Source organism: Coregonus clupeaformis, unplaced genomic scaffold (genome assembly GCF_020615455.1).
Source record: "Coregonus clupeaformis isolate EN_2021a unplaced genomic scaffold, ASM2061545v1 scaf0507, whole genome shotgun sequence".
Taxonomy (NCBI): domain Eukaryota; kingdom Metazoa; phylum Chordata; class Actinopteri; order Salmoniformes; family Salmonidae; genus Coregonus; species Coregonus clupeaformis.
In genome coordinates this window covers 237,552-264,572 of record NW_025533962.1, presented here as the reverse complement: position 1 = coordinate 264,572, position 27,021 = coordinate 237,552, and the positions used below count along the sequence as shown (strand labels likewise).

At 41.6% G+C, this 27,021-nt stretch overlaps 1 protein-coding gene and 1 pseudogene across 1 annotated transcript; one reads left to right on the top strand and one right to left on the bottom strand.

The window, feature by feature from the left end:
• Nucleotides 1–3,194: 3,194 nt before the first annotated feature.
• Nucleotides 3,195–26,430, bottom strand: LOC123484955 (gamma-aminobutyric acid receptor subunit alpha-5-like). Its single transcript, XM_045215773.1, has 9 exons — nt 26,349–26,430; nt 26,062–26,186; nt 24,648–24,715; nt 21,794–22,014; nt 18,609–18,691; nt 10,856–10,999; nt 7,616–7,768; nt 5,271–5,482; nt 3,195–4,977 (listed from the first exon to the last, which is right to left on the bottom strand). The coding sequence occupies exons 1-9, from the start codon at nt 26,417–26,419 to the stop codon at nt 4,672–4,674; spliced, it is 1,383 nt and encodes a 460-aa protein (XP_045071708.1). The 5' UTR covers nt 26,420–26,430; the 3' UTR covers nt 3,195–4,671.
• The window catches only part of LOC123484954, a 48,669-nt pseudogene continuing 30,329 nt past the window's right edge, over nt 8,682–27,021 (top strand).

Below are 27,021 nucleotides of genomic sequence, written 5' to 3'. Positions count from 1 at the left end.
CTTACCGCACCCGTTGGACTGACAGAAGTAAGAAAGACACCAGCAACTTGGTTGTCATTGTTCATGAAAATGACTTATGATGAAGACCGTGGAGACTTCTGCGTTGTTAGAGCGGTGAGTAGAGGAGCCAGGGAGGAGAAGGAGAGGTATATATAAACTGGAACTATTCACCCAGAGTATAGTTTCTTATAGGAAATCCATCAAATCTCCTGATAATCGACCATGGATTAGGTTTCATTCATCAGCGTTCAGAATGTCGCCAGGATTGTTTGAGCCGCTCCGTTCATTCTTTGCAACGTCAATGATCAATGTCTTAAACAGCAGCACCCCACCTCCTTCCGTTCCATACAATTACAGTAACCAGTTTATGCACCGACATGATGACGTTATCATTCACAGGGTACAGTAGGGCGTCTACCTAGAGAACGAGACTCGTAAAAGCATTGAAAAAACATGAAAGTATGCAACCAACATCTTAACTTTGACTAGCCTATTCACTTTTAAATGTTTTTCATTGCGAATCGTAGCTCCTTATATCACATATCATTATCACTATTGCTATAAAACGCTTTTACTTTAAGATAAATAATCACTTAATAATTTTCAAGCATTTAGCCATGGAAAATGGAACCATATCCTCTCAAAGTTGCTCCCTTTCTGAGAAAAGGCAGGTTGCCCGCAATGCTTTCCCAATCAAAGTCGTGCTCTACCTGTTTTTAGGGCACCTGAAAATGTAAGCAGAACTGAAACTGTCCAGTAAACTATCGCAGGCTAAACCCTGACACATAATTAGACAGTCATGCTATTGGCCGCATGTGTTTTAGTAGCCTCTTTCGATTAAACCTGAAAAATATTTACAAAACGTGAGGAAGTTTGCACTAAGAAGCCAGACCACCTCCCTGCGGCTGGCGGCAGTATTGCAATTTATAGCTACTATATCTGTCTGTCCAACCTGGTCTCAGAGCATTTCGTATTATTCTGTACGTAAATCCGAGATCCTCGTTTTTATATGATATGTTATATTTCCCTGGTATGTATTAATTTGTGAATTTCAATAGCCATTTCGTATGATATGTTACCAATTACAATTCGTATTGTAGAATTTGCTAAACGTACAATATGTTACACATTTTCTAAATGTACAATATGTTACGGATTTGCAATATGTATGATATGTTACGAATTCTTGCTAGGTAGCTAGGTGGCTAATGTTAGCTAGCTGGCTAATGTTAGCTAGGCTAGGAGTTAGGGTTAGGGGTTAGGGTTAAGGTTAGGGTTAAGTTTAGGAGTTAGGTTAAAGGGTTAAGGTTAGGGTTAGGGGAAAGATTAGTTAAAAGGGTTACGTTTAAGGTTAGGGTTGGGGAAGAGTTAGCTAACATGCTAAGTAGCTGCAAAGTAGCTAAAAAGTAGAAAGTAGTTGAAAAGTTGCTAATTAGCTAAAATGCTAAAGTTGTTCGTGATTCGAACTCACAACCTTTGGGTTGCTAGACGTTCACGTTATACGCCTACCCATCCACCCCAACTAACCACCCTACTTTGCCTCAAATAACCATCTGTCTTATACCAAATGCAACATATAATTCTAATTAGTTTCCCGGATTTACTTTTACTATGTTACGTCTAGTATATGAGACCAGGCTGGTCTGTATGCCAGTGGAATAATACTGTACAGAGGATTTACCTTTTGATGTCTCAGACCCCAGATATAATCTACCCTAGTAGGAAATGGCAGCTTCCCATGTGTGGAGCAGGAAAGCAGCCACAGGAGAAGGAGAGAGACTTATTTTCCCCTGGATGCATATTATAATCCCACACCAATTAGGAAAGCAAGCACCCATCTCTCCCATTATGTCAAGCTAATGCATTTTGAAAGATGTTCATGACATATAAATACATCTGAATCAGGATGTATTCATCCAAATCCTCCAACAAGTAGACCAATACTCCTGCTTTCTCACCAGTTTGATTCAAATAGATGGATTATGTGGCTTTACTGTGTAATACAATTTGCCTGATATAGCCTATCTACATGCAACCTGCATACACAGAGGATATAGACTACTGTGACTGAAAACCATCCATTCTATTTGATCATTTCTTCCCTGAAAAAATTATATAATAATAGGGTAAAAAGTGATTTCTGTGTACTAATTTAATCAAATAATGTACGTACATTTATTGACACACTGATGGGTGGTAGTGTATGCACTATGCTAAGCTACATCCTCATAGCGATGAGCTATCATGTGTCTTTGTCTCAGCATAGCATTGCAATTCTACATTTCTCCCTGCCTGCTAACACGCACCCCAGCTGTCCACTGCATAGGAGCGCCACCATTTGTCATCAGTTAGGGCTTAAATTGGAGGGAAGCACACAGGGCTCCTGAATGGAAAAGCAACTTAAGCGGAACTAAATCCTTGACAAACAGATGTATGGCAGATGTGGCTGCCACAGTGACTGATGGGATGGAATCAGTCCTCTCTCTCCCCACACAACAGGACCTCACAGGCCAATATTTCTATAATCCAGCGAGTCATCAGTGCAGTCCCCTCCTCTCCTGTCCTTTGCTAGTTGCTATTAGTAACAAGGGATAGCTCATACATGACACCTCCATGGGGTCATGTCACATTTGTTCCATTAATATGTACTTTAAGTCTGATTGTTGGATTTCTTTTCAGAGGGACGCTTCATTGTCAAGTGCAAAAAAATAAATAAAAAATGACTGCAACCTCAAATTATGTACACATTTACACCAGTACAGGAAGAATAGTACACATAACTAATTAATATACAGTATCTGACAATAATTTCAATAGGTTTGATTTGCAATGGGATGACAGCATTTAACGATGTGACAATTTACTTTGTAAAAGTCCTTTATCTTGAAAACTTGATTGCTGACATGCAAAACAATTTTGGGGCTGTATCAGTGGACTAATGAAAAAAAATAGGTTTTCTGTGTGGATTAATCCTTTAATACAAGATGTCACATAGAGACATACAAATAAAGAGGTATTTTAGTCACTGTCTCTATATTCATGAAGAATGTCTTTGTTGGATTTGAATATAAAATAATAATAATAATACATGTACAGTTATTGCGTTATCTACAACATGACACTTTAATGAGAACTGTACAGTCAGTGACATTTAAAGTATCCATCCGTCACCAATATTATCCATAATTATTAATATATTCTCTCTCTGTACATGCTGTGTCAACGAGTTTATATGATTCTCAGGAACAGCTTCTTTCATATAGGCTGTATCTCCATCTTTTACTGAAGTAGGGATTCTTTTTTCTCCCCAGTAAGGTGGCCTTGAAGCTCAAATTTATTATTTCTTGTTTCATCCATTCTTCTTCTTTCTGTGTTACCACAGAGGCACCATGCCCCAGAGCCCTACCCACATGCTCTCCTTCCCGTACCCTGAACAAAGCGTTCTGGGCCTGGGGTGAGGGTGGGTGGTCTGTCCCCTGTGGTTGGTTCTCTCTCCAGAGGCCATATCAGATAGAGTGTTTAACAGGTACAAGCTCATTATCCCAGGCTAATTAGATCCTAGCCGACTTCAGGGACTGGAGCCAATCTGGTCATGACACAATGAGGATAGGACAGCAGTGTTGGAGGGCTGTGTTCAGTAGGGCACATCGTAGCAAAATGTTTTGAAACAGAAAACGATAATAAGTGTTTCTTATTGGACAAATCCAGGAAGTCCCTCCCTGTTTCAGTCAGTTTTTCCCCATTTGATGCCTAATGAACACGACCCTGAAAACGTATCCTGTTACAGTACATGAGTTCAACCTTTCACACCAAAAGGGCAGCTCAATACTTCAAAGTAGACATCTACTCCCTCTAGTTTAGGAAAACACTTACATTGCAATTGAAAAAGTCAGACCTTATCTATCAACCATTTTATAACTTGGTAATGATTCGAATGTTCAGACTGTGCGCTTTCACCCAGGTTGATTTGACTGTATCATCAATTACGTCACAGAATTGTATCTTGCTGTCTTATTTTGCTTCTGTCTCCACAGTTAGACCCAAGTATGTCAAAAATTATTAATCTGTACATTATATAGATAGAGGTAAGAAAAAGTAACATTTTAAATTGTACAAACAGTACATGTGTGATGGGCAAAAATGACAAAAGTATAACAACATATGTATCCAATAGAGATAAGAGAGATTTGGCTGAAGTATTATACAAATTGACTGGAAATGACATTATTCTCCACTTTCCTTAACATCCTAGCTTCCGATATCTTATTTCATACTACTAACACAGCAGGTATTCCTCAGTCTCTTACTCTTCAAGATGACAAGGTTATAAACAACAACATAAATGCCATGACAGTTTTCAATTAATTTGAGGCCAGGACAAATGTCCACACTGCAGCATTTCAAAAGGTCCTTGTCAAATTTCACTTTCAAAATGTCATTGATTTTCACTTTCAAAATGTCATTGTTGAATTAAAGCAATGTACAGTAGGTATAAAGAAGGAATACCAAGGCAAACATGGTTAGAGTATCTCTCTAAAAGCTTCATGCAAATGACAGTATGAGAAAGACAGAACCCATGACATCTCCCATCCTTTGTGATACAGTAGCATTTCCTTTAGCAGTTTGTAGGCCAATATGGTTGAAGGTAGGGTCGTGTGTTTGAAAAAGACACTATGTTGGAGCCAATATGTTGACTCCTTTGATGACAGGTTCTCTGTTGAGGTAAGTAGCCCAGTACACTAGGTTAAAGGTTCCAAAGAGGACAGGGAAAACTATCCGGGACATTTTGTCGATTTTACTCACGCTGTTGTAGGTTTTCTTGGGGTCCAGGACTTTGGTTTCGGATGACCTTAGTTGTATGGAGGTGCTGTTGGAGATGGTGGAGATAGAGATATCCTTAGTGATGTTGGGGGTGTAGTTAACTCCTGCTGTACAGACGTTGTTGGGCTTCTTAGAAAGCACCATAGGGTCCCTTTTCTGTTGAGATAAAACATAAAAAATGTATCATTTAATATTTAATACGGTACTATTTGTGTTGGATGGATACAAATAGACCGTGTTACATGTAAGCCCACACAAACCTGGCCTAAACGTTTTTTATTTTAACTTAACGATTTCTGTCAGTAATTATTATGCATGTACAGCATCAATGTTTCCATCATGTCATCCCAAAAACACGACCATAGCTCTCTATCACTTTTCAATAGTGTTTCATAGATTGTTTTCCAAAGGGAGCGTGGGATACATGCTGGGATCCTCCATGGACTCACCTTTGGGTGCTGAGCCTCCATGGCCTTCTTGCCATCCCACGCCCAGCTCCTCTTGGTGAAATAGTTGACGGTGGCAAACTCGATAAGCGCGGAGAACACGAACGCATAGCACACAGCGATGAACCAATCCATGGCTGTGGCGTAGGCCACCTTAGGCAGCGAGTTGCGAGCGCTGATACTGAGAGTAGTCATAGTCAGCACTGTAGTGACACCTGGTAGAAAAACATACAAGTCATGTTCATTAGGACACACAGTGGAAAAGGTTTTCAAACGTTTTGCAACAGAAAAAATTTAACATAGTTCCTTCCTGTTTCAGTCCGTTTTCTTCCATTATATGCCTAATGAACAGTACCCATGTATGATGAGTGAGCAACAGGTTGTAATGTATTATTTAGTATATGGGAATAGAGTGGTGGACATAATCTGTAGTGACGTGTGGAAGCTGTAGACATTCAGGGATCATCAACTAGATTCAGCCCTTGGGCCGATTTGTTCTTGAGCGGATGGTCAGGGGGCAGGAACATAATTACAAATAATTTGTAGACTGCAAATTGACCGCAAGAAGACCAAACAGGTATAATATTAGACTAATACATAATCATTTCAAACCTTGCTTACATTTGCATTCGATAACATACAGTATACACTATATATACAAAAGTATGTTGACACCCCTTCAAATTAGTGGATTTGGCTATTTCAGCCACACCCGTTGCTGACAGGTGTATACAATCGAGAACACAGCCATGCAATCTCCATAGACAAACATTGCCAGTAGAATGGCCTTACTGAAGAGCTCAGTGACTTTCAATGTGGCACCGTCATAGGATGCCACCTTTCCAAAAAGTCAGTTCGTCAAATTTCTGCCCTGCTAGAGCTGCCCGGTCAACTGTAAGCCCTGTTATTGTGAAGTAGAAATGTCTAGGAGCAACAACAGCTCAGCCGCGAAGTGGTAGGCCGCACAACCTCACAGAGCGGGACCGCCGAGTGCCGAGTGCCGAAGCGCGTAAAACCATCTGTCCTCAGTTGCAACACTCACTACAGGGTTCCAAACTGCCTCTAGAAACAACATCAGCACAAGAACTGTTCATCAGGAGCTTCATGAAATGGGTTTCGATGGCCGAGCAGCCGCACACAAGCCTCAGATCACCATGTGCAATGCCAAGCGTCAGCTGGAGTGGTGTAAAGCTTGCCGCCATTGGACTCTGAAGCAGTGGAAACGCGTTCTCTGGAGTGATGAATCCCGCTTCACCATCTGGTAGTCCGACGGACGAATCTTTGGCGGATGCCAGGAGAACACTACCTGCCCGAATGCATAGTGCCAACTGTAAAGTTTGGTGGAGGAGGAATAATGGTCTGGGGCTGTTTTTCATGGTTGGGGCTAGGCCCCTTAGTTCCAGTGAAGGGAAATCTTAACGCTACAGCATACAATGACATTCTAGACGATTCTGCGCTTCCAACTTTGTGGCAACAGTCCTGTTTCAGCATGACAATGCCCCCGTGTATAAAGCGAGGTCCATACAGAAATGGTTTGTTGAGATTGGTGTGGAAGAACTTGAGTGGCCTGCACAGTGCCCTGACCTCAACCCCATCGAACACCTTTGGGATGAATTGGAACGCAGACTGCGAGCCAGGCCTAATCGCCCAACATCAGTGACTGACCTCACTAATGCTCTTGTGGCTGAATGGAAGTAAGTCCCCGCAGCAATGTTCGCAGAAGAGTGTAGGCTGTTATAGCAGCAAAGGGGGGACCATATTAATGCCCATGATTTTGGAATCAGATGTTCGATGAGCAGGTGTCCACATACTTTTTATGGTCATGTAGTGTATCTCTCTATTATCCGTGGGAATACTTTGGAATAGATTTCCAAAATTAATATCACTTAGAGCTGTTTTGCTGGTGTTTTTACAGTCTTTTATGTCCAACAATAAATATATTTAAAAAACGATGTACCGGTATTTATTTTTGCTCAGAAAACTTGGGGGGCCAAATAAAATCACCAGTTGGGGAACTCTGCTGTAGACGTTCAGAGGTTTTCTAGGGACAAGAGAAAGGTGGTCATCACCTGTGATGTCTATAATTGCCTGAAAATCTATTTCATATTGGCATCATCATGGATGATACAGATGATGGTAGTTTAACCAGGTCGTTACTGTTAAAGATAATGTGTTCTCAATTACTTATCTGGCTAACTAAAGGTTTATATAAAAAATCTAACAGGATTCATAAAATTGTGATGATTGTATGTGTTGGGTGACGGGGCAACACATACTGTCAATTTTGAGTTGAAAGTACACTTTTAGTTAAGAGTTGATCCAAGTGGTTGTGTTGCGGTCATACTAACCAAAGACGGTCCTGGCAGGTACAGATTCACGGTTGAGCCAGAAGGACACCTGGGACAGGATCACGGTCATGAAGCAGGGCATGTAGGTCTGAATGACAAAGTAACCAATCTTCCTCTTCAGGTAGAAGTGACACATCATGACTGTGTACTGTCCTGTTGGTTTAGAGGACAGTGAGAGAAAGATACGTTCATTATTGCAGTTGTAACAATGATAGAGATATGCAGTAGACAGAGATAGTGAATGGCAAAGTCATCCTGCATTTTTATATCATTGTATTATATTTGATAATTTTATCGAATTTTATAATAATATGCATTTTTGTAAAAATGCATTTTCAAGCATTATATAAAAAAGACATGACAATGATGCAACAATCGCCAACAAATATAATTATCAAAGAAAATAACTATGCAGTTAAATAAAATATTATATAAAATGGCGTCGCTAAAACATGTATGTTTCACACTCAGTAATGTGACAGTTGCTGTATGAGGTAAATGTGTAGTGGTAAAAAAGCGGAGAGAAAAAAAAACATAATATCCTGTTAACCAACTGAAGATTGCATTTGAAGCTTTTAAAAAATCCTTTCTAGCTTTCCACAGCCGGCGCCTGATAAACTATAGAAAATCCACTGATGACTGCTGCTTTCTCCAGGCAAAATCGGATTTTTTGTATCTCACTAATCCCCTGTCACAATCTGCATCCTGCCATCAGGGAAAACGCTAGCTCAGTCCTGCCCACTCACTCAGCTCGGCTCTGCTCTGCTGTGCTCTGGCCTCGCATACTCGACAAGGACACGACGCTACCAAATATCCAGCGACTGACGGACAGATATCTACACACCTTAGCTCCTAGTTAATCACTATTCTTCAAATGGGTGTGATGGAGGGGGGCTGACCTTCTGCCCCATGGGAAGTTTGTGATTCTGTGAGCCAAACGGATGCAGGGCCAACCAAGGCACCATCATGTCTCCAGCCCCAGAAGCCCCAGCTAGCCGGTGTCTCCTCGGCCCACCGGGGAGACACCCATGACTCCTAGCCTCTCCCTGCCCCGAGCGGCGACCAACCAACCGACCGACCGGGGACCGATCCTCCATCCGGACTGTTTGCCGTTGATGCATGGAGCCCGATGAGACTCATAGAGGAATGAACATGTACCTTTGGTGGATTTTACTGCAAGGATTTTGGTGTGTCTATGGGGAACTTCCATTCATTGCAGACAATAACGCAGCCATGTTGGTCAACTGGTGAGTACTAAGGCAACGGTGGTCCCAGAAAGTACTTGAAATACTTAAGAAAATTGAACTTACATGTAAATATGCAAATATAATAAAAATAAAACTGGACTAGGCTGGGTTTGGGGATTGTGTCCAAAGGAGATATTGCATAAAGGCATACTGTTCTAAACCCAACTAAGGAACTCCATTTTGCAGGATAAACTCTATTTCCCTCTTTTACCGAACAGTGTACTATATCATTTTAGGGGAGTACGGTATTTATTTTCAGTGTGGTTTGCTGTAAATTTACTGTGAGGGGGTATAGGATGTCATGTCCCTAAACCGAGCTGTTGCTAATCTCGTCTTGATTTAGCCATAGAGGGATTGTACCTAAGATTAGGCACATGCTAATTCAAGACCGGCAACAGAACTGACCCACTGGAGTCCCATCGGGGACAGCGAACTCTACAGACCTGGCCCTGGGCCAGACAGACAGCCTACGGCCACCACCTGACCTCCTCAGCTCCCATTTGTCACTGCTGCCAAGCGGAGCGGAGCAAGTGGAGGAAAAGGAGAGCCACGGGAACACACTTTTAGCTAGCGGGCCTACTGAAGTCCGGGGGTCAGTCAACAAATGGACTATAGCTTACTCTTTACAGCGGCCCTGCAGGGAAGCTTATAGGATCCCACTGCTGACTTAACAGGCAGGGGGAGTTGTAGTTCTTAACCATGATCAAGGGAGATTGCCATGGAGGGACTGTCCTGATTCTCCTCTCCTTTCATGGCCAAAGAGTTAAACGGATATGATGATGACTCTGACTGGGCTGGATGGTTTCAGCCATTCTACGCACAATACCAGGGGAAATCCACACTTTTAATAGCCATTCTGCAGACAGCAGCTGAAGTGTATTACAGTTCCGCTTTACATAAGGGAATTAAGCCATTCAGTCCCACGTGTCCCAACCCGGGAGCCTGGGATGTCCAATCCCTGCGGGCGATGTGATGTCATCCTCTTATGCAAAGCCTGATGGTCCATTCGATATTAACCCTCGACTCCCAGGGAGCTCAGGACATGAATAAGTGTGTTCCTGTTTAGCCTAAGGGACAGCTGGCTACTTCCCTTCCTTTCCTGCTCTTGCTCCTTCTCCAAAATATTCATTTCCCCCTCTAGCCTACAGTGAAGTACAGTGGAGTTTGGAGAAGTCAGACTAAAAATGACATTGTAAGGAACAGGATACTTTCCCCAAAATATGAATTTCCCCAACTTAATCCTTAAGAGTCTACTGACGCACCCGTGCGTCAATCTAAGTAACGTAATATCAAAATCCCCAGCGAAATCCGTCAGTTTAAGCTGGAGACATTTGCATGGGCTGTGTCTCAATCCACCACATCCGTCTATGTTAGCCGTATGCACCTGTGGTGGAAGGTGGCCGAGCTACAGCTGTGTTTTTCAGACCATGAGGCATCCCGGTCTTCGGTCTTCTCACCAAAACATCTGTAGCGTCCGAACGGTTTGGCCTACCAACTAATATGACCACTCTATGGAAAGATGAGACTCTCTGTTTTGCTCTACTACCGCCACAAGTGTCAAGGGACTCGTCTGAAGGTAACCCATACAAATGAATGGAAATATGGAGGTAGTTTTGTGGCAACAAAAATAAGGGTTTAAATATGTGTCCAAAAAAACACAAATATTTCCTGAGCTTATGTCTCCTAAATACAGGACAGACACTTCAAAACCTTTTTTTTGGACTGTCTTTTTTGCCATTTATGAATGTGTTATTCAATGTGTTTCTATAGGCTATAGCAGTTAAGGCCAAATTCAATATTTTATCAAATTTTTTTGATAGATATTTTTTGATATCTAAAGGTATCAGGCTCAGGCTACATTCCATTCCATTCCAACATCCATATGTGCATACCAATCAGAATGCATGCACTAACACATTGCTTCATTCTAGGGTAGTATGCTACTGTGGATATTGGAAGAGAGCCGGGACAGGTTTGTGAGTATACACCTCACCTCGACTGGTGTAGATGTCCTCAGAGCCTGCGGTCTGGCCAATCAGGTGGTACTGGTTGAGACGGGATCCGTCTTCTGCCACCACTACAGACTTGGCAGCACCAGTTTGCCAGAGGTACACCACCTCAGAGACTGGATAGGCATCTGAAAGAGAGAAACAGGACACTTTGAGGATGCTAATGAGATATTATACAGGCCAGGGCACATATCAGGAACTAGCAGGTCTCAGACCAAAATCATAGTTGAAGCTCAGATGTTGAGTGAAGCGATCCTAGGACGAAGCTATTACTAGGACTAAACGTGCTTCTGGCAACACAATCGGAGGCCGTTGTTGTGTACGCATGAAATGCATGCTGGGAAAGGAACAGAACAGTTTGTTACGTATCTCCAGGACACCAGGTTCCTCATATTTTACTCTACTAGTGGTTTGGTGTTCTAGTTGATTTATTTAGCAAATGCAAAGGCCCAGAGACAAAAAGTTGCTTCTGATCCTGCTGTGTTGAGTACAGCTAGGCACCCATTGAGTTTGTGGATTCGTCAGTTATGTGGTGAATGGTTTTCTCTCTAACAACAGAGTTTAAGAGACAACACAGCTATACCCAATCTCTTTTCCTTTACCATAGTAGGAACATCCACCGGAAGCTGTACAGTATAGTGTAAGGGACTGCCAGCTTTGCCCCTTTGGAGGCATCAGGCTTAGATTGAGCTGTGGTTGAGCACATGTTTCCAACGCAACACAGCTTGTTAATCACACAGCCACAGTGGCTGATTGGAGCTGACAGTGTCGGCTAACGCTGACCCCGAGGTCTGGTACAAATGACGCCTCTGCCAGAGCAGAGAGGGTCATCAGGCACCGCGACATATAGAAAGACACGGACGCATTCGCAGGCAGACGGACAGACAGATGGGCAGGCAGACAGGCAGACACACACACACACACACACACACCAACACCAACACCAGCTTCAGATTGTAGCCTACTAGTTTTTCGCTCAAATCTGTGATCTGTAATCAAATTATTTCACAATTAATCTAAAAGCGAATGATTTCTCTTGTCAGCTCTCTGTGTCGATTTTCCACCCTTAGGACCTCATCCCTCTTACCTAGAGGATTACAGGAGGGTCCAGTGTGGAGCTCCCTCTAAAGCTGGGGCTAAGCTCTAAAGACTCATTACATCCACAAGGAGTTGCATTGGCTCCTCTCCTGAAACACTGACTCAAGATAGAATACAAAGGCTTGTCAACCGTTAGGATCTCTTAATAGGCTGGATCACTAGAAGAGTCTGGATGGATCAGTAATACAAAGTTCAGGTCAGGTCAGCTATAGTTTACTGTAGCCAGGTAGGGCATGTCAAATATGAACTATGAACCAAAATATGAAGATTAATTTTGGAGATCTGTTACAACCAGACACACACTTTTTACACTACTCATGACAGACAGTTATCATTTGAAGGACAAACATACCTATTTTTCATTTTAAATTAATTAACAAAAGTATTGTTACTATCGAATTTCCAATAATCTACCCAGAAATATAATATGCACATACTACACTGAACAAAAATATATATGCAACATGTAAAGTGTAGGTCCCATGTTTCATGTGGTGAAATTAAAGATTCCAGAATTTTTCCAAACACACAAATACCTTATTTCTCTCAAATTTTGTGCACAAATTTCTTTACATCCCTGTTAGTGAGCATTTCTCATTTGCCAAGATAATCCATCCACCTGACAGGTGTGGCATATCAAGAAGCTGATTAAGCAGCATTATCAATACACAGGTGCACCTTGTGCTGGGGACAATAAATGGCCACTCTAAAATGAGCCATTTTGTCACACAACACAATGCCACAGATGTCTCAAGTTTTGAGGGAGCATGCAATTGGCATGCTGACTGCAGGAATGTTAACCAGAGCTTTTGCCAGTTAATTTAATGTTAATTTCTCTACCATAAACCGCCTCCAATGTCATATTAGAGAATTCGGCAGTACGTCCAATCGGCCTCAGAACCGCAGACCAAGTGTATGGCGTCGTGTGGGCGTGCAAATTGCTGATGTCAACGTTGTGAACAGAGTACCCCATGGTGGCGATGGGGTTATAGTATGGGCAGGCATTAGCTATGGACAATGAACACAATTGCATTTTATCGATGGCAATTTGAATGCACAGAGATACCGTGAAGAGATCCTGAGGCCCATTGTCATGCCATTAATCTGCCGCCATCACCTCATGTTTCAGCATGGTAATGTACAGATTAGGGCCTAATGAATGTATTGCGTTTGACTGATTTCCTTATATGAACTGTAACTCAGTATATTTTTGTTCAGTATACATACAGTACAGTGATCTTACTCCACATTGCATCGTATGTAAAGTAAAAGGGTGCACCTTTAGGGTAGTCAGTAACTTACTCTCGGGATTCAGGAAAGCACTGGCTAGGACAGTACCCGCAGTCCAACAAAGAGAACTCAATCAAGTGCAGATGAAGGATTTACGCTTTATCAGAGGTGTTAACCTAATTTAAACTGACACAACTCGCAAGCTGTTCCTCTCCTGAACACTGTCACTGCTGGAACACTGTTGGATATTGATGTGAAACCACACCTGTCCTAAAAATACAGTGCCAACATTCTGAGTGAAACCATAGAAACAGCACCTTTTCTATCTGCTATCAATTTGAGGCCTAGGTCTCTTTAAGTATGCAGGGAGATGCATAGGGAAGTGGATAGAGAGGAATAGAGGACCAGTCAGAACCATGGGGAATGAGTGGAGGTACAGAGATAGGATCTTCATTTGAGCCAGTTTGCTACAGCAGGAAAAGAATCCTACAGCAACAGGACATTTGAATTGTTATTTAGATTATAATTAATGGACATTTTTGTAGGGGTTGACACTATTTTTCGTAAGGTAAAATCAAGTCTGAAATTTCAAAGTGGAAATTACAAACTTCAGAAGCCTTTTAAAACCTCAAATAGACTACGTTTGACATTTTCTGCATTGCAGGAAAGTTCTCCTGCAACAGGGTGATCAAATTAATATCCTACATCTGTATAGAGTCCTCAGCTGTATATAAAATAAAAAAAACACAAAGGCCTAGACAAGCAGGGAAGAAAGGGATGAACCACAGGAGCCTGGAAGAAAGAAAGGGAACACTGAGAGAGAGAAAGAAAATGTGAGGGTGATTCATGTTCTTCAAGGCTATACACTGTACCAGTCTACTTCATTTCTGCCTCATTTCCATGTTCCATGTATTTTTATTTATTATCTTTCATTTTTTAAATAATTATGGATGAAAAGAATAACTGTAGTTTAATCCCCCGGATGACAAAGTGTCTTTCTGGATTAAAGAAAATAATCAAAATGAGGTACACTGTGAATGTTTCCAGGGACTAAACAAGTGTTTTTCTCCCTAGTTGTAGGAGGAAAATGAAAGGCATTTGTCATGTAAGGACTGTGTGTGTGTGTGTGTGTGTGTGTGTGTGTGTGCGTGTGTGTGCGTGTGTGTGTGTGTGTGTGTTGGGTGGGAAGAACAAAGAAAAAGAAAGTGATGGATCAATGTAAAGTGCAGTAACTAAGCAACCGAGCTCAATAGCACCTCATAGCACTTTGCTGTAGTACTGGTACTACTGGCCATGCCTAGTGGATGGCTGTTTACAGTCAGACTTCTTGGATGGCTTTAGCCAAAAGCCGGGGCCAAAATGTAAAGTTGGGTGGGTTTAGAAGCATGAAGGATTATGACGCGGGGGGATACCATGATTTAGTAGTAGAGCTAAAGGATTTGGTAGGCGGGGCCTGTCACTATGCCAACTTTGCACCAGTGCGCAACGCTTTACGCCAACCTCTTCCTGACTTTGAGATTGCACGGTACACACCCATCTATTACATAACATGAACATTAGGAGTTGCTGTAGATGAATGAGTGAATGGATGAATGGATGAATGAATAAACAAATGAATAAAATAATGAATGATGAACAAATGAACAAATGAAATAAAGGATGGATAGATTTGATACCATCTTTGTTTACATACTGTCCACGCACCCATACATCTTAATCTGAAAGCTTGAGCCATCTACTGTGCATGTGAGGAGAGTGTGCTAGTATCTAATAGTAACAGGATGGTTTTACAGCAGCTAAAACCATCCTGTGATTTTACTTGACCATGGGAATAGAAAAGAGCTACATCGTGTATACAGCAATGTACTGATTGAGCCTTGCCTGAAGTGTGCAACCCACTTAAATCAGCCTCGTATTCCAAAAGAGGCTGTGCCTAGGTCCCAAATGGCACCCTATTCCCTATATAGTGCACTACTTTTGACCTGGGCCTATAGGGTTCTGGTCAAAAGTAGTGCACAAAATAGGGAATAGGGTGCCATTGGGGACGCATACAGTCCTCTATACTCTCCATCTCTCCACCTCTCCACTCCATGCAGATAACCTTGGGTTAGTAATGCATGGATAACAATAGAGAATCCAGCTCCTAAAAGCACTTCAGTTCGCCACAGCTTCGATTGGTTGAAGACTGAGAGAGACTTGAATGTCATCATTCCACAGACTTCAAATACTTTTATTTATTCTTTATTTTTTTATTAGTCATTTAGCAGACGCTCTTAATAATAATAATATGCCAGTTAGCAGACGCTTTTATCCAAAGCGACTTACAGTCATGTGTGCATACATTTTTAGGTATGGGTGGTCCCGGGGATCGAACCCACTACCCTGGCGTTACAAGCACCATGCTCTACCAATTGAGCTACAGAGTGCATACATTGTTTTGGGGGTTTTTCATACTGCCCCCCCGTTATTTCTGTATCATGATATAGTTTTTACATCAATTTAACCATTTTATGAATTTAGATGTGGTATGGTTTCAAAGGGGCAAATTATTGATCTGTAATGTTTTTTTGCTGGTGATTTCAATATTTTACTGTTCCTAGTTATGAGTTAATCTTAAAAAGAGTGTCTGCTAAAATGACATATACAGGTATATCTTTTTTTTTAAATCTATGGTGTATCAATACAATATACAGTAGTAAGTCAAACAAAGCATAAGGAGAAGATCCCATGTCTCAAATATGACGTTGCATTAACCCCTGAATGACGTCTTAGCAGCAGCAGCCTGGTCAGGACAGACAGACCTATACAAATGTAGGATCTTAATTTGTGCCAGTTTGCTACAGCAGGACATTTTTGTAGGGCTTGATACATTTTTCATTAGGGCAAATCAAGTCTGACATTTCTAAGTGGAAATGACAAGCTTCAGAAGCATTTTTAACTCTCAAATACACTACAAGTTTGAAATGTCCTGCAACAGTTCTCCTGCAACAGGGTGCTCAAATTACAATCCTCCCCACACACACTACCACATCCATCCTGCTTATCATGAACATTATTTGATAAGACTTCGTTTTTATGTGCCGCTTGAAAAAAGGTAAACTGTGGGCCAAGAGAGTTAAGGCAAGATACACATTCCATCATCCTTCATATCCCCTGTGAGCTGGGCTGCAAAGGAAAGCAGTTTTATCTGGTGGTGAAGTGGGATGTGTGGGTGATGGAATGAGAAATAGAGCCTGTGGTCACAGTGCTCAGACAACTGGTTATACTGTAGTAACTGTATCGGTATGCTCTGTATGTAAATGACTCAAATGCAAATGTTTTCTGAGTGTCTGGCCTTTTTCGTTAGGGCAAATCGAGTCTGAAATTTCAAAGTGGAAATTCTAAACTTTAGAAGCCTTTTTAAAACTCAAATACACTACAAGTTTGCGTTTCCTTCTTAGCAGGAAAATTATCAGCAACAAAAGAGTGATCAAATGAAGATCCTACAACTGTAGGGGAAAGGCACCTCCTTACCTTCAGGCTCTGATCAGACCCTACACCCAAACGAGGGCACTACGTTCATCCACCTCTGGCCTGCTAGCCCCCCTACCTCTATGGAAGCACAGTTCCCGCTCAGCCCAGTCAAAGCTATTTGCTGCTCTGGCACCCCAATGGTGGAACAAGCTCCCCCATGATGCCAGGACAGCGGAATCACTGACCACCTTCCAGAGACACTTGAAACCCTACCTCTTTAAGGAATACCTGGAATAGTATAAAGTAATCCTTCTACCCCCCCCCCCCCCCCCCATAAAAAAAAAGGAAAAAAAAGTGGTTGTCCCACTGGCTATCATAAGTTGAACGCACCAATTTGTAAGTCGCTCTGGATAAGAGCGTCTGCTAAATGACGTAAATGTAAATGTAGAATACACCGGGTGCAATTTCGAAACTTGGTTGTGCATAAGCAGTTTTTTTCTTGTTGTGCCAGTCACTGACAGTCACTCAATTAGTCCAAAAAAAAAAAAAGTTGGTAAATAGGTCTAGCCAGCTAGTTAAACTTGTAGTAGTGGCGGCAGGTAGCCTAGCGGTTAAGAGTGTTGGGCCAGTAACCGGACGGTTGCGGTTTGAATCCCTGAGCCGACTTGGAGAAAAATCTGTCGATGTGCCCTTGAGCAAGGCACTTAACCATAATTGCTGCTATAAGTCACTCTGGATAAGAGCGTCTGCAAAATGTAAATGTTGTAATCATGGCTGAATTACCGACCAGGCACGAAGGGCCATTGATTTTGTTAGCCAGTCTCACTCAAATATCATATTAACATTGCATAAGTCATTGCAAAATGTGTCAAATGTCCATGGCAAAATGAGTAGAATTGCATAGAATTAGTTATACAATTGCTAAATGTTCTCTCTGCCCCATGGCAAAATGTGTAGAATTGCAGAAAACGTGCTTTAACTCTTTAACTTTTTCTCTCCGCCGTCAAGGGGGGGGCACTAAAATGTTTTTGCCAGCGAGGTATGGGGGCCCCCAACCAAATCTCGCTGAGGGCCCCCAAAAGGCTAGGGCCGGCCCTGCCTGACCATAGTCTGCTTTTAGGTCTAATTGGTAAATGATAATACAACCTTGGGAGCCCTGGCGAGGTGGTGCAGTAGGATATCCCAGGTGCTGAGGCCACAGGCCGCGGGCTAGGTTACCAAAGGTAATTAAGGGCCAGGTTACCAAAGCTAATTACGGACAAGCAATTTGATTAAAGGATTGATAAACCTTTTGACCCTCCACCTAGTTTAACTGAACCAGGTTTAGCTCCTCTGGTTTCGTGATTCAGGTCATTCCTTATTGCGATTGTGGCTGGATTCTGTGTTCTTTCCTTGTTCCATATGTACATTTTAGTCATTTAGCAGACGCTCTTATCCAGAGCGACTTACAGTTAGTGAGTGCATTCATTATATTTTTCATACTGGCCCCACGTGGGAATTGAACCCACAACCCTGGCGTTGCAAACGCCATGCTCTACCAACTGAGCTACATCCCTGCCAGCCATTCCCTCCCCTACCCTGGACCAATTGTGCGCCGCCCCATGGGTCTCCCGTTCACGGCCGGCTACGACAGAGGCTGGATTCGAACCAGGATCTCTAGTGGCACAGCTAACACTGCGATGCAGTGCCTTAGACCACTGCGCCACTCAGGAGACTAGCTAGATGTACCATCCTACAGAATACTGAGCAAGCTCAATTGTCTCTTTAGAGCAATTGATTTGGTAGTTTACTGAGTTGGAGGTTTGAACGAGGTATAAATCGTGCTGTCATTGACTCATACTCAGATCATAAGAAGTCTGGGCCTAGTAATGTTTATATGTATGGGATCTGTGCTGTTGTATTATTAGTGTGGCAAAGTGTAATACACTAAATATCAACACATGGAATTTTACTCACAGCTTCCAAACTTCAAAGGGCAAGCATGAGCATCCATTGGGAAGTCCTCCAACTGCATGGGACACTCCGCTGATATGGTTAACCTAGAGAAAGGTACAAAAGATCAAGACAATAAACACAAATCCCCTACAGATATACTACATATAATAATCCTGTTTATTTCAAATCCAGTGCCGCCGTCATCATCAACATCATCATCTCCTGTGCTTAGGGTTAGTTGCATAGATCTCACAATGCCTGTACGATTACATCACAGGCAGATTTGTCCTTGTAGTCCTCATCATTTCTTGACAGAATCACCAAGAATTCATCCTGAGCCAAGCACATGGCATTACATAGATTATACTGCCATCTTGTGGTGATTGTATTATTTGTGATTTCCCAGCTGTGGTTCACGTCAAATCCCCCCATGTGTGTCAAGATCGTATTCACAGAGAACATCTCCACAAAGTAACCACATATACTGATACAAGTAAAAACAATGATATAACAATGAAATGAGGCCACCTCTAGTGCTTGAGGACAATATGGACTCAGGTTGTGTTCACATCACTGCATCATTATTCAATGTTATTACTTTGCTTATATTGTGTCAAAAACAGCTGACGTGTTTTAAAGATCTTATCGGATCATATGAAGACCAACTCTAATTCTCATTGGTCTGTATTGTGAACAGGGAAGGCTGCCATCATGTGGTTACTAGAGAAACTGCGGGAATGGAAATAGAACGACCTGATTAGCTGTCTAACAATGGAAGTGTACTGGTATACAGGTATGATTAGCTGTATCCTAATGTAGTTCCATGCATAGAGAGCTGCCTTTCTCCTTTACAAAATTAGGGCTACATATTCCCCCTCAAGTTACATGTAACAGGTGTCATCTATTCTAAATCATCCCCTTTAGTCAATTTCTTGCATTCACAATACTGCATTTGTCATATTGCACCTGCATTTGTTGCGTGATTAACATTATAACATTTACGTGTAATGTGTTGATGTCACCAGTGCACCTCAAAGGAATTAACATGTCAAAAAGACTGCAATAGTTTCTTAATATGCATATGTCATGCATCAGAGCATTACATTACTAGAGGTACAGTTTGCTATGGAAATAAGAATACTATTTGATTTTCTCCTGCTTCAACCTATTCTGCAACATCATATAATGGGGTGCAGCCTGTTCTTGTTAAACTCATACAGTATGATGGAAATGGAGCAGAACACTGTATGAATTATTTGTGGCGACAAATGTATGACTTGCTCTGAAAACGCTGTTGCTCTCGGGCTAATGTTTCAGAATCGGGGGTGAGAATGCAATCACATTTAGTCATTATCTCCACTGGAGAGAAGGAGCTTTCCCCTGATGTCGGGTGGATTCTGAAAGGCTGGGCCATGCAATAAATCTAGGTAGCGCTAATCTCTTTCCTGGTAATGGAAATACATTAGGAGACAGTGGTAAAACTGGACCGACCGATTAAAAGCAGAAACGTCCTGATGTTTCATTTCCAGAGTCGTTGGGAAATCTATTACCTTTTTAAAATGATGGGCCTGATATCTGCTTCTTCTTCTTTCACTCATCAGACTTTGATTACAGTGACGCCGATGCCTGATCGCGCCGAATAGGGCCAGGTCACGTGGCTATAAGGGGTTAATATGGTTAATCTATTTCTCTTGCATCTATTATTTGGCATTAGGATGATCTTAGTGGGTGGTATTGATCTGGGATAAATTATACCTCCTGAAATGATACCAGGAAGTCCTGATCTATTCGTATGATTGCTATTGGTTGTCATCACTTCCTGTTCCTGTCTATTATGAATTCAAGGGGGAATATTTAATCTAACGTGCCACATATTGGTCAGTGTTCCATAACATACAAAGTACAGCATCACAAAGAACAAAATAACAGAAAATCATCTGAGTCTACGTTACCCAAAGCTGGGATGAGTAAAATAGCTGTGCATAGGCTTTTGTTACCTCCTACACACACAACAATAACCAAACCAGTTCAGGGCCATTTGTGAATCGTGGCTGGCTGTATTTCAGTGAGCATAATGTTCGTTTCTCAGACACAAAGCTCAGATATTATCCTCTATAAGTCTAAGCCTTTGGGTGGGGTGGGGGTGGTGGAGGTTCATCTAAGCTAACATATGGAATTGTTTTAAGATGGTCATACCATGGATCATTTAGCTATTTGATTTGGAATTGTAGGACCCCTGTAGGTATTCCCAAGTAATATATAGAAAATATTTGATAAGATATTTAATTTGGCCTTCACTACTATAGCCCATAGAAACGCAATGAATAACACATTCATAAATGGTCAAACAGACAGTCAAAATAAAAGGGGAATACGATTTTGAGTGTCTTTCCTATATCTAAGAAATATTTTTGTTTTTTTGGATACATATTTAACCCCCCTTTTTTTGTTGGCACAAAACTACCTCAATACTTCCATTCATTTGTTTTTTACCAGCTACCTTTAGACGAGTGACCTTTAGACAAGATTTTTTACATCCAAAACGGAGAACATCACCGTGTTCGTGAGAATCTCTCCTTTCCATAGTGGGGTCATATTAGTTTGTAACCCAAACGGTTCTGACGCTACAGACGTTTTAGTGAGACGACCGATTTTCGGGATGTCCCATGGTCTGACAAACACTGCTGTAGCTTGCCACCTTCCACTGCAGATGCGGAATGCTGATATAGGAGGATGTGGTAGATTGAGATGCAGCCCATTCAAAAAAACAGATATCTCTAGCATAAACTGACAGATTTTGATAGAGATATTTTCATTATGTTACTTAGCTTGATGCACGGGTGCGTCAATAGACTCTTAAGGATTATGGTTCAGGGCCAGAGTTTTTTCCTTTAAGGATTATGGTTCAGGGCCAGAGTTTATCCTGGTTACACCACATGGTCAGAGCCCAAATTCTAGGATGTATTCAGGTGAAACATTCAGAACGTTGCAGATAGAAATGTGATGAATGATTCCTGATTTAGAATGGCAGACAATCCTATCTCTGTTCTACACAATACCTTTCTATCAGATAGAAATGTGATGAATAGACCTGACACTATTCCCCGTACTACATTACAGATACTCCTATATGTTCTATGTGATACATTTCTATCTGAAATAGTTGTGTAACATTGCACCATACTGAACAGGCCCGTGGTTGGTACCTCATTGTGTAGAGCAGCGTCCCGTCATCTTTCAGTCTCAGTAGCTTGTTGGGTGTGGTCATGTTGTGGGCGATAGACTTTTTCCCGTTGAGGAAGAAGGTGTCTGGGGTCCAGATGTTACTGGCCAGGAGGTTGTTCAGAGGCAGCATCTCCATGGGTCCTTTGAAACAAAGGCGCTCATCTTTCCAGCTTTGTCGGAAAAACACGTCGATGGTGTATTCCTAAGGAAAACATGGTATTGATACATGGTGATAACACTCAGAGTCAAAACCCATGGGGCCAATTACGTGGACACATACAGATCTGCTATTTTAATGTCATCACTCTGTTGACTCAGAGAATGTTCCTGTGCAGGAGGAAATGCAATGTCTAGTGTACCTGAGGTTAAAAAGGTTTCAAAGTATTTTTATTTGTTATTTTATTTTTCTTGATTATTTTCCCCTAACCCTACCACACCTCCCCTAATTGGAGTAAACTAATGAACAACAACACTTAGGCTTCTACTTCCAGCTTATACATGCCTTTGGAAAGTGTGCAGACTTTTTCCACATTTTGTTACATTACAGCCTTATTCTAAAATGGATTAAATAAATAGGAATCCTTTGCAATCTACACACAATACCCCATAATGACGAAGCAAAAACAGGTTTTTAGACATTTTTGCTAAATACAAATCAAAAATATCTTATTTACATAACTATTCAGACCCTTTGCTATGAGACTCAAAATTGAGCTCAGGTGTATCCTGTTTCCATTGATCATCCTTGAGATGTTTCTACAACTTTATTGGATTCCACCTGTGGTAAATTCAATTAATTTGACTTGATTTGGAAAGGCACACAACTGTCTATATAATGTCCCACAGTTGACAATGCATGGCAGAGCAAAAACCAAGCCATGAGGTCGAAGGAATTGTCTGTAGAGCTCTGAGACAGGATTGTGTCGAGGCACAGATCTGGGGAAGGGTACCAAAAAATGTCTGCAGCATTGAAGGTCCCCAAGAACACAGTGGCCTCCATAATTCTTAAATGGAAGAAGTTTGGAACCACCAATACTCTTCATAGAGCTGGCCGCCCAGCCAAATTGAGCAATCAGGGGAGAAGGGCCTTGGTCAGAGAGGTGACCAAGAACCCGATGGTCACTCTGACAGAGCTCTAGAGTTCCTCTGTGGAGATACGAGAACCTTCCAGAAGGACAACCATATCTGCAGCACTCCACCAATCAGGCCTTTACGGTAGAGTGAAGCCACTCCTCAGTAAAAGGCACATGACAGCCCACTTGGAGTTTGCCAAAAGGCACCTAAAGACTCTGAAACCATGAGAAACAAGATTCTCTGGTCTAATAAAACCATGATTGAACTCTTTGGCGTGAATGCCAAGCGTCACATCTGGAGGAAACCTGGCACCATCCTTACGGTGAAGCATGGTGGTGGCAGCATCATGCCGTGGGGATATTCTTCAGTGGCAGGGACTGGGTGACTAGTCAGGATCGAGGCAAAGATGAACGGAGCAAAGTACAGAGAGATTCTTGATGAAAACCTGCTCCAGAGCGCTCAGAACCTCAGACTGGGGCGAAGGTTCACCTTCCAACAGTACAACGACCCTAAGCACACAGCCAAGACAACGCAGGAGTGGCTTCGGGACAAGTCTCTGAATGTCCTTGAGTGGCTCAGCCAGAGCCCGGACTTGAACCCGATCGAACATCTCTGGAGAGACCTGAAAATAGCTGTGCAGCAACACTCGCCATCCAACCTGACAGAGTTTGAGAGGATCTGCAGAGGAGAATGGGAGAAACTCCCAAATACAGGTGTGCCAAGTTTGTAGCATCATACCCAAGAAGACTTGAGGCTGTAATCACTGCCAAAAGGTGCTTCAACAAAGTACTGAGTAAAGTGTCTGAATACTTATGTAAATGTAATATTTCAAACAAAATTGTTTTTATAAATTAGCAAAACATTCTGAAAACCTGTTTTTGCTTTGTCATTATGGGGTATTGTGTGTAGATTGATGAGGGAAAAAAACAATTTAATCAATTTTAGAATAAGGCTGTAACCTAACAAAATGTGGAAAAAGTCAAGGGGTCTGAATACCTTCCGAAGGCACTGTACATTTACGGACACAATCTATTTTATAATAGTTATCTTTTGTTTGTTTTGACTCCTATCCTTCCTCTACCCTCAACCCCCTCCCATCTATTTCTGAAGACCATCCATATTGGATTTCTATTTGCCATGTATTTTTGTGCTGTGATGTTCCACAAAAAGTTCTGAACCTTTCTATTCTCATAGTTTCTACAGATTGGGTGATTTGAAAAGTCATAGTCAATCGATCAATAATATAATAATACTTTTAGCAAAAAAATGTATCTTTAATTTACAATCTGTAGAAACTGTGAGAATAAAAAAGGTTTTAAAGTTTGTAATTTCCACTTTAAAATGTCAGACTTGATTTGCCCTAATGCAAAATGTATCAATGCCTACAAAAATGTCCATTAATTATAATCCACATAATAATTCAAATTTCCTGTTGCTGCAGGATTATTTTCCCTGCTGTGAGAAACTGGTCAAATTAAGATGTCAAACTGTAAACCTAGTCCTGGACTAAAAAATAATGTTTCAGTCCAGGACTAGGTTTAATCTGGATCTTGGAAACTGGCCCATGATGCATTTCTTTATAAAATATTGATTAATGATTTAACAAAAAACGATGAATACATGTCATTATATGCATCTAGGATAATTGTCTTGTGTTCGTAACATTTACAGGAGGGTGTGATGTTGCTCCTATCGCAAGATATTACGTTAATGGACGTCATTGAAACAATGCATAATGAAATGGGCTGTAAATTGACTCACCATTTCAGTATCTGAAACTGGGCCAAAGCTTGTGACAAATATATTGGTTTTGATCTCCGTGACCTTTTCTGTGGATAGAATGGGATTTGGAATATGACCGTGAACATGAAGAGACAGGGTACAGGAACAAATTCAATTTATGAATAATCATCATAGAGATATCCGTTAGAAATCTTTACTGCCTTCAATGACAGAAACCATTCTAAGGAAGTGAGTGCAGCTCTATTCTCCAACCACATTTGGCAAATCCATGTTGGATGTATCCATGTGTTACATTAGCGACATTATAAAATAAGATTTAGAAGGGTAAAAATGGATAAAACATAATTGTAAGACCAAATCGGTGGTAGAACATTTTATTTTCTCTAAGAGATGCAGGATATTTCTATCTTTGACTCCCTCTCTCTCTCGTCTGAATAGAGGTCTGGATCTCAAGGTTACTTTTTGCAGATGGAGGTGGTGGTCGTGAGGAGGGATGTGTGATATATGGCGTGTTGGCAGTGCAGTTCCTTCTCACTTAGGATTGATCTATTACTGTGATTGCTTTGCTCTTGGAATATATTCCAGTCAATGCAATGCTGTATATTAGAACAGTCTCTTTATTTTTCTCACTGAATCCAAGAAGTCTAGCGAGTGTGATTTTACAGAGGGGGAAAATGCTATGCTGGATCACAAATTATGTATGAGGCTAAGCATTGGCATACCGCAGATTCGCGAGGCCCCCCCCCTCCCCACCCCCCACAAGGTCCGAGCAAGTTTAATAGCTAATCTCATGCTATTCTACACATTTTGCCATGAGACTGAGAGGAAATGTTGCAGTTTTAAAGCTAGGGGGGGGGGTGTTCCCAAAGCATATAGTTGGTCCCACATGGGGTCACACAGCGCATCTCGGAATGGAGCGCAGTTCACTATGCATTTATCATCTCATCAGCTGGTAATTTTTGTCTTGTGACAGGTCAATTTGTTGCAGCATAACCTGCATAGCCTTTAGGCTACAGTAATAGCATTGCTTTAAATCAGTGCGCATGCATGCACACTCTCTCAGTCTTTATATTTCTCCATCAATGACATTCAAATTGCAAAAAAACTAAAATACATTCAGTATGAATTCAAACAAAGACAAACTGTACGTTCAAACAGAAACATCCACATTTCACACTGTATTTAGTTATATGAATTAATCTACTGCATCAACATGCTACAATGGTTCTGCTGCACCTGGCTTGAGTGCACTCTAGAGAAATCTAATGTCAAATAAGGGGATTTTCCAGAACACAAAAGTATTCATGAATGACATTTGCCCCAAGAAAATGAATACTTACGCATTGTATTGTATTGTACTGTATTGTATTGTACTGTAACCTCTAGTGATATGAGTTTGGATCAGAGTGGTCTGTAAATCGGTATACATTACCTCCAAGTCCTGGTCTGAGTCTGTTGTCGTAGCCGTCCAGGAGTCCGTCCAGTATCCGTGTGAAGATGGTGATGTTGTCATTAGCCTCTGCCTCTTTCAATGCCTCTGCTGTGGTCTGGCCAAGACTGAGAAAGACAGAACATCAATCAGGCTGGTTAGGACTGCTTGACAAGGCTAGTGTTGATGTAAATAAGCCACATCATAGTTGGATATGTACAGTATATCTACTGTTCAAATTAGGATTAATGCAGTGAATAGTCAGATTGGATTGTAAACGTTTCACTTACCTCACTTGCCAAGTTATGCACACCAGCAAGACAGAGATCCACACATGTTTCATTGTAGAAAAGCGGTGCATTTTGTCCTCTATGTCTGGAATAACAACATATAATCCACGATCAGTACTTTCAGTAGTATGTATTGTCATCATACTTCCCTACTTCTCCTTCTCCTCCTACACTATACTCCCTACCAGACTAGTATTACTAGAGTACAACTAATACTATAGCCACTAATGATAAGTACTTTGGTGTTGTACTGTATCCCACCCTCCCCCAATACACACACCTGACCACACAGTTTCAACTAGCAGTCCTATAATGGACCTACAAGAGTAATCAGTAGGCTAACCTTGATACAATAACAGTTTGAAAACTGTGAATATACCAATCATCTCTTTATACATTCCTGGCCCATGTCCTTGTGTGCATTCATTTTGCCCAATGCTAAACACTTTGTTGCAGCAGTATTATAACATCTCTCCTTTTTGCGCAACTGTTCGTGTTCGCAGTAGCATTGTATTGGTGATCCTCACTGCGTATGCATTCGCAAGCAGTGCAATAGGTTTTCAATGTAGGCTAACGATGTACCCCGCAGATCCCTCCAACCCACACCCTACTCATACCCCCCTAAAAAAACGAGGGAGGGAGGGTGGGGGTGCTTCTGATGCCATCCTCATGC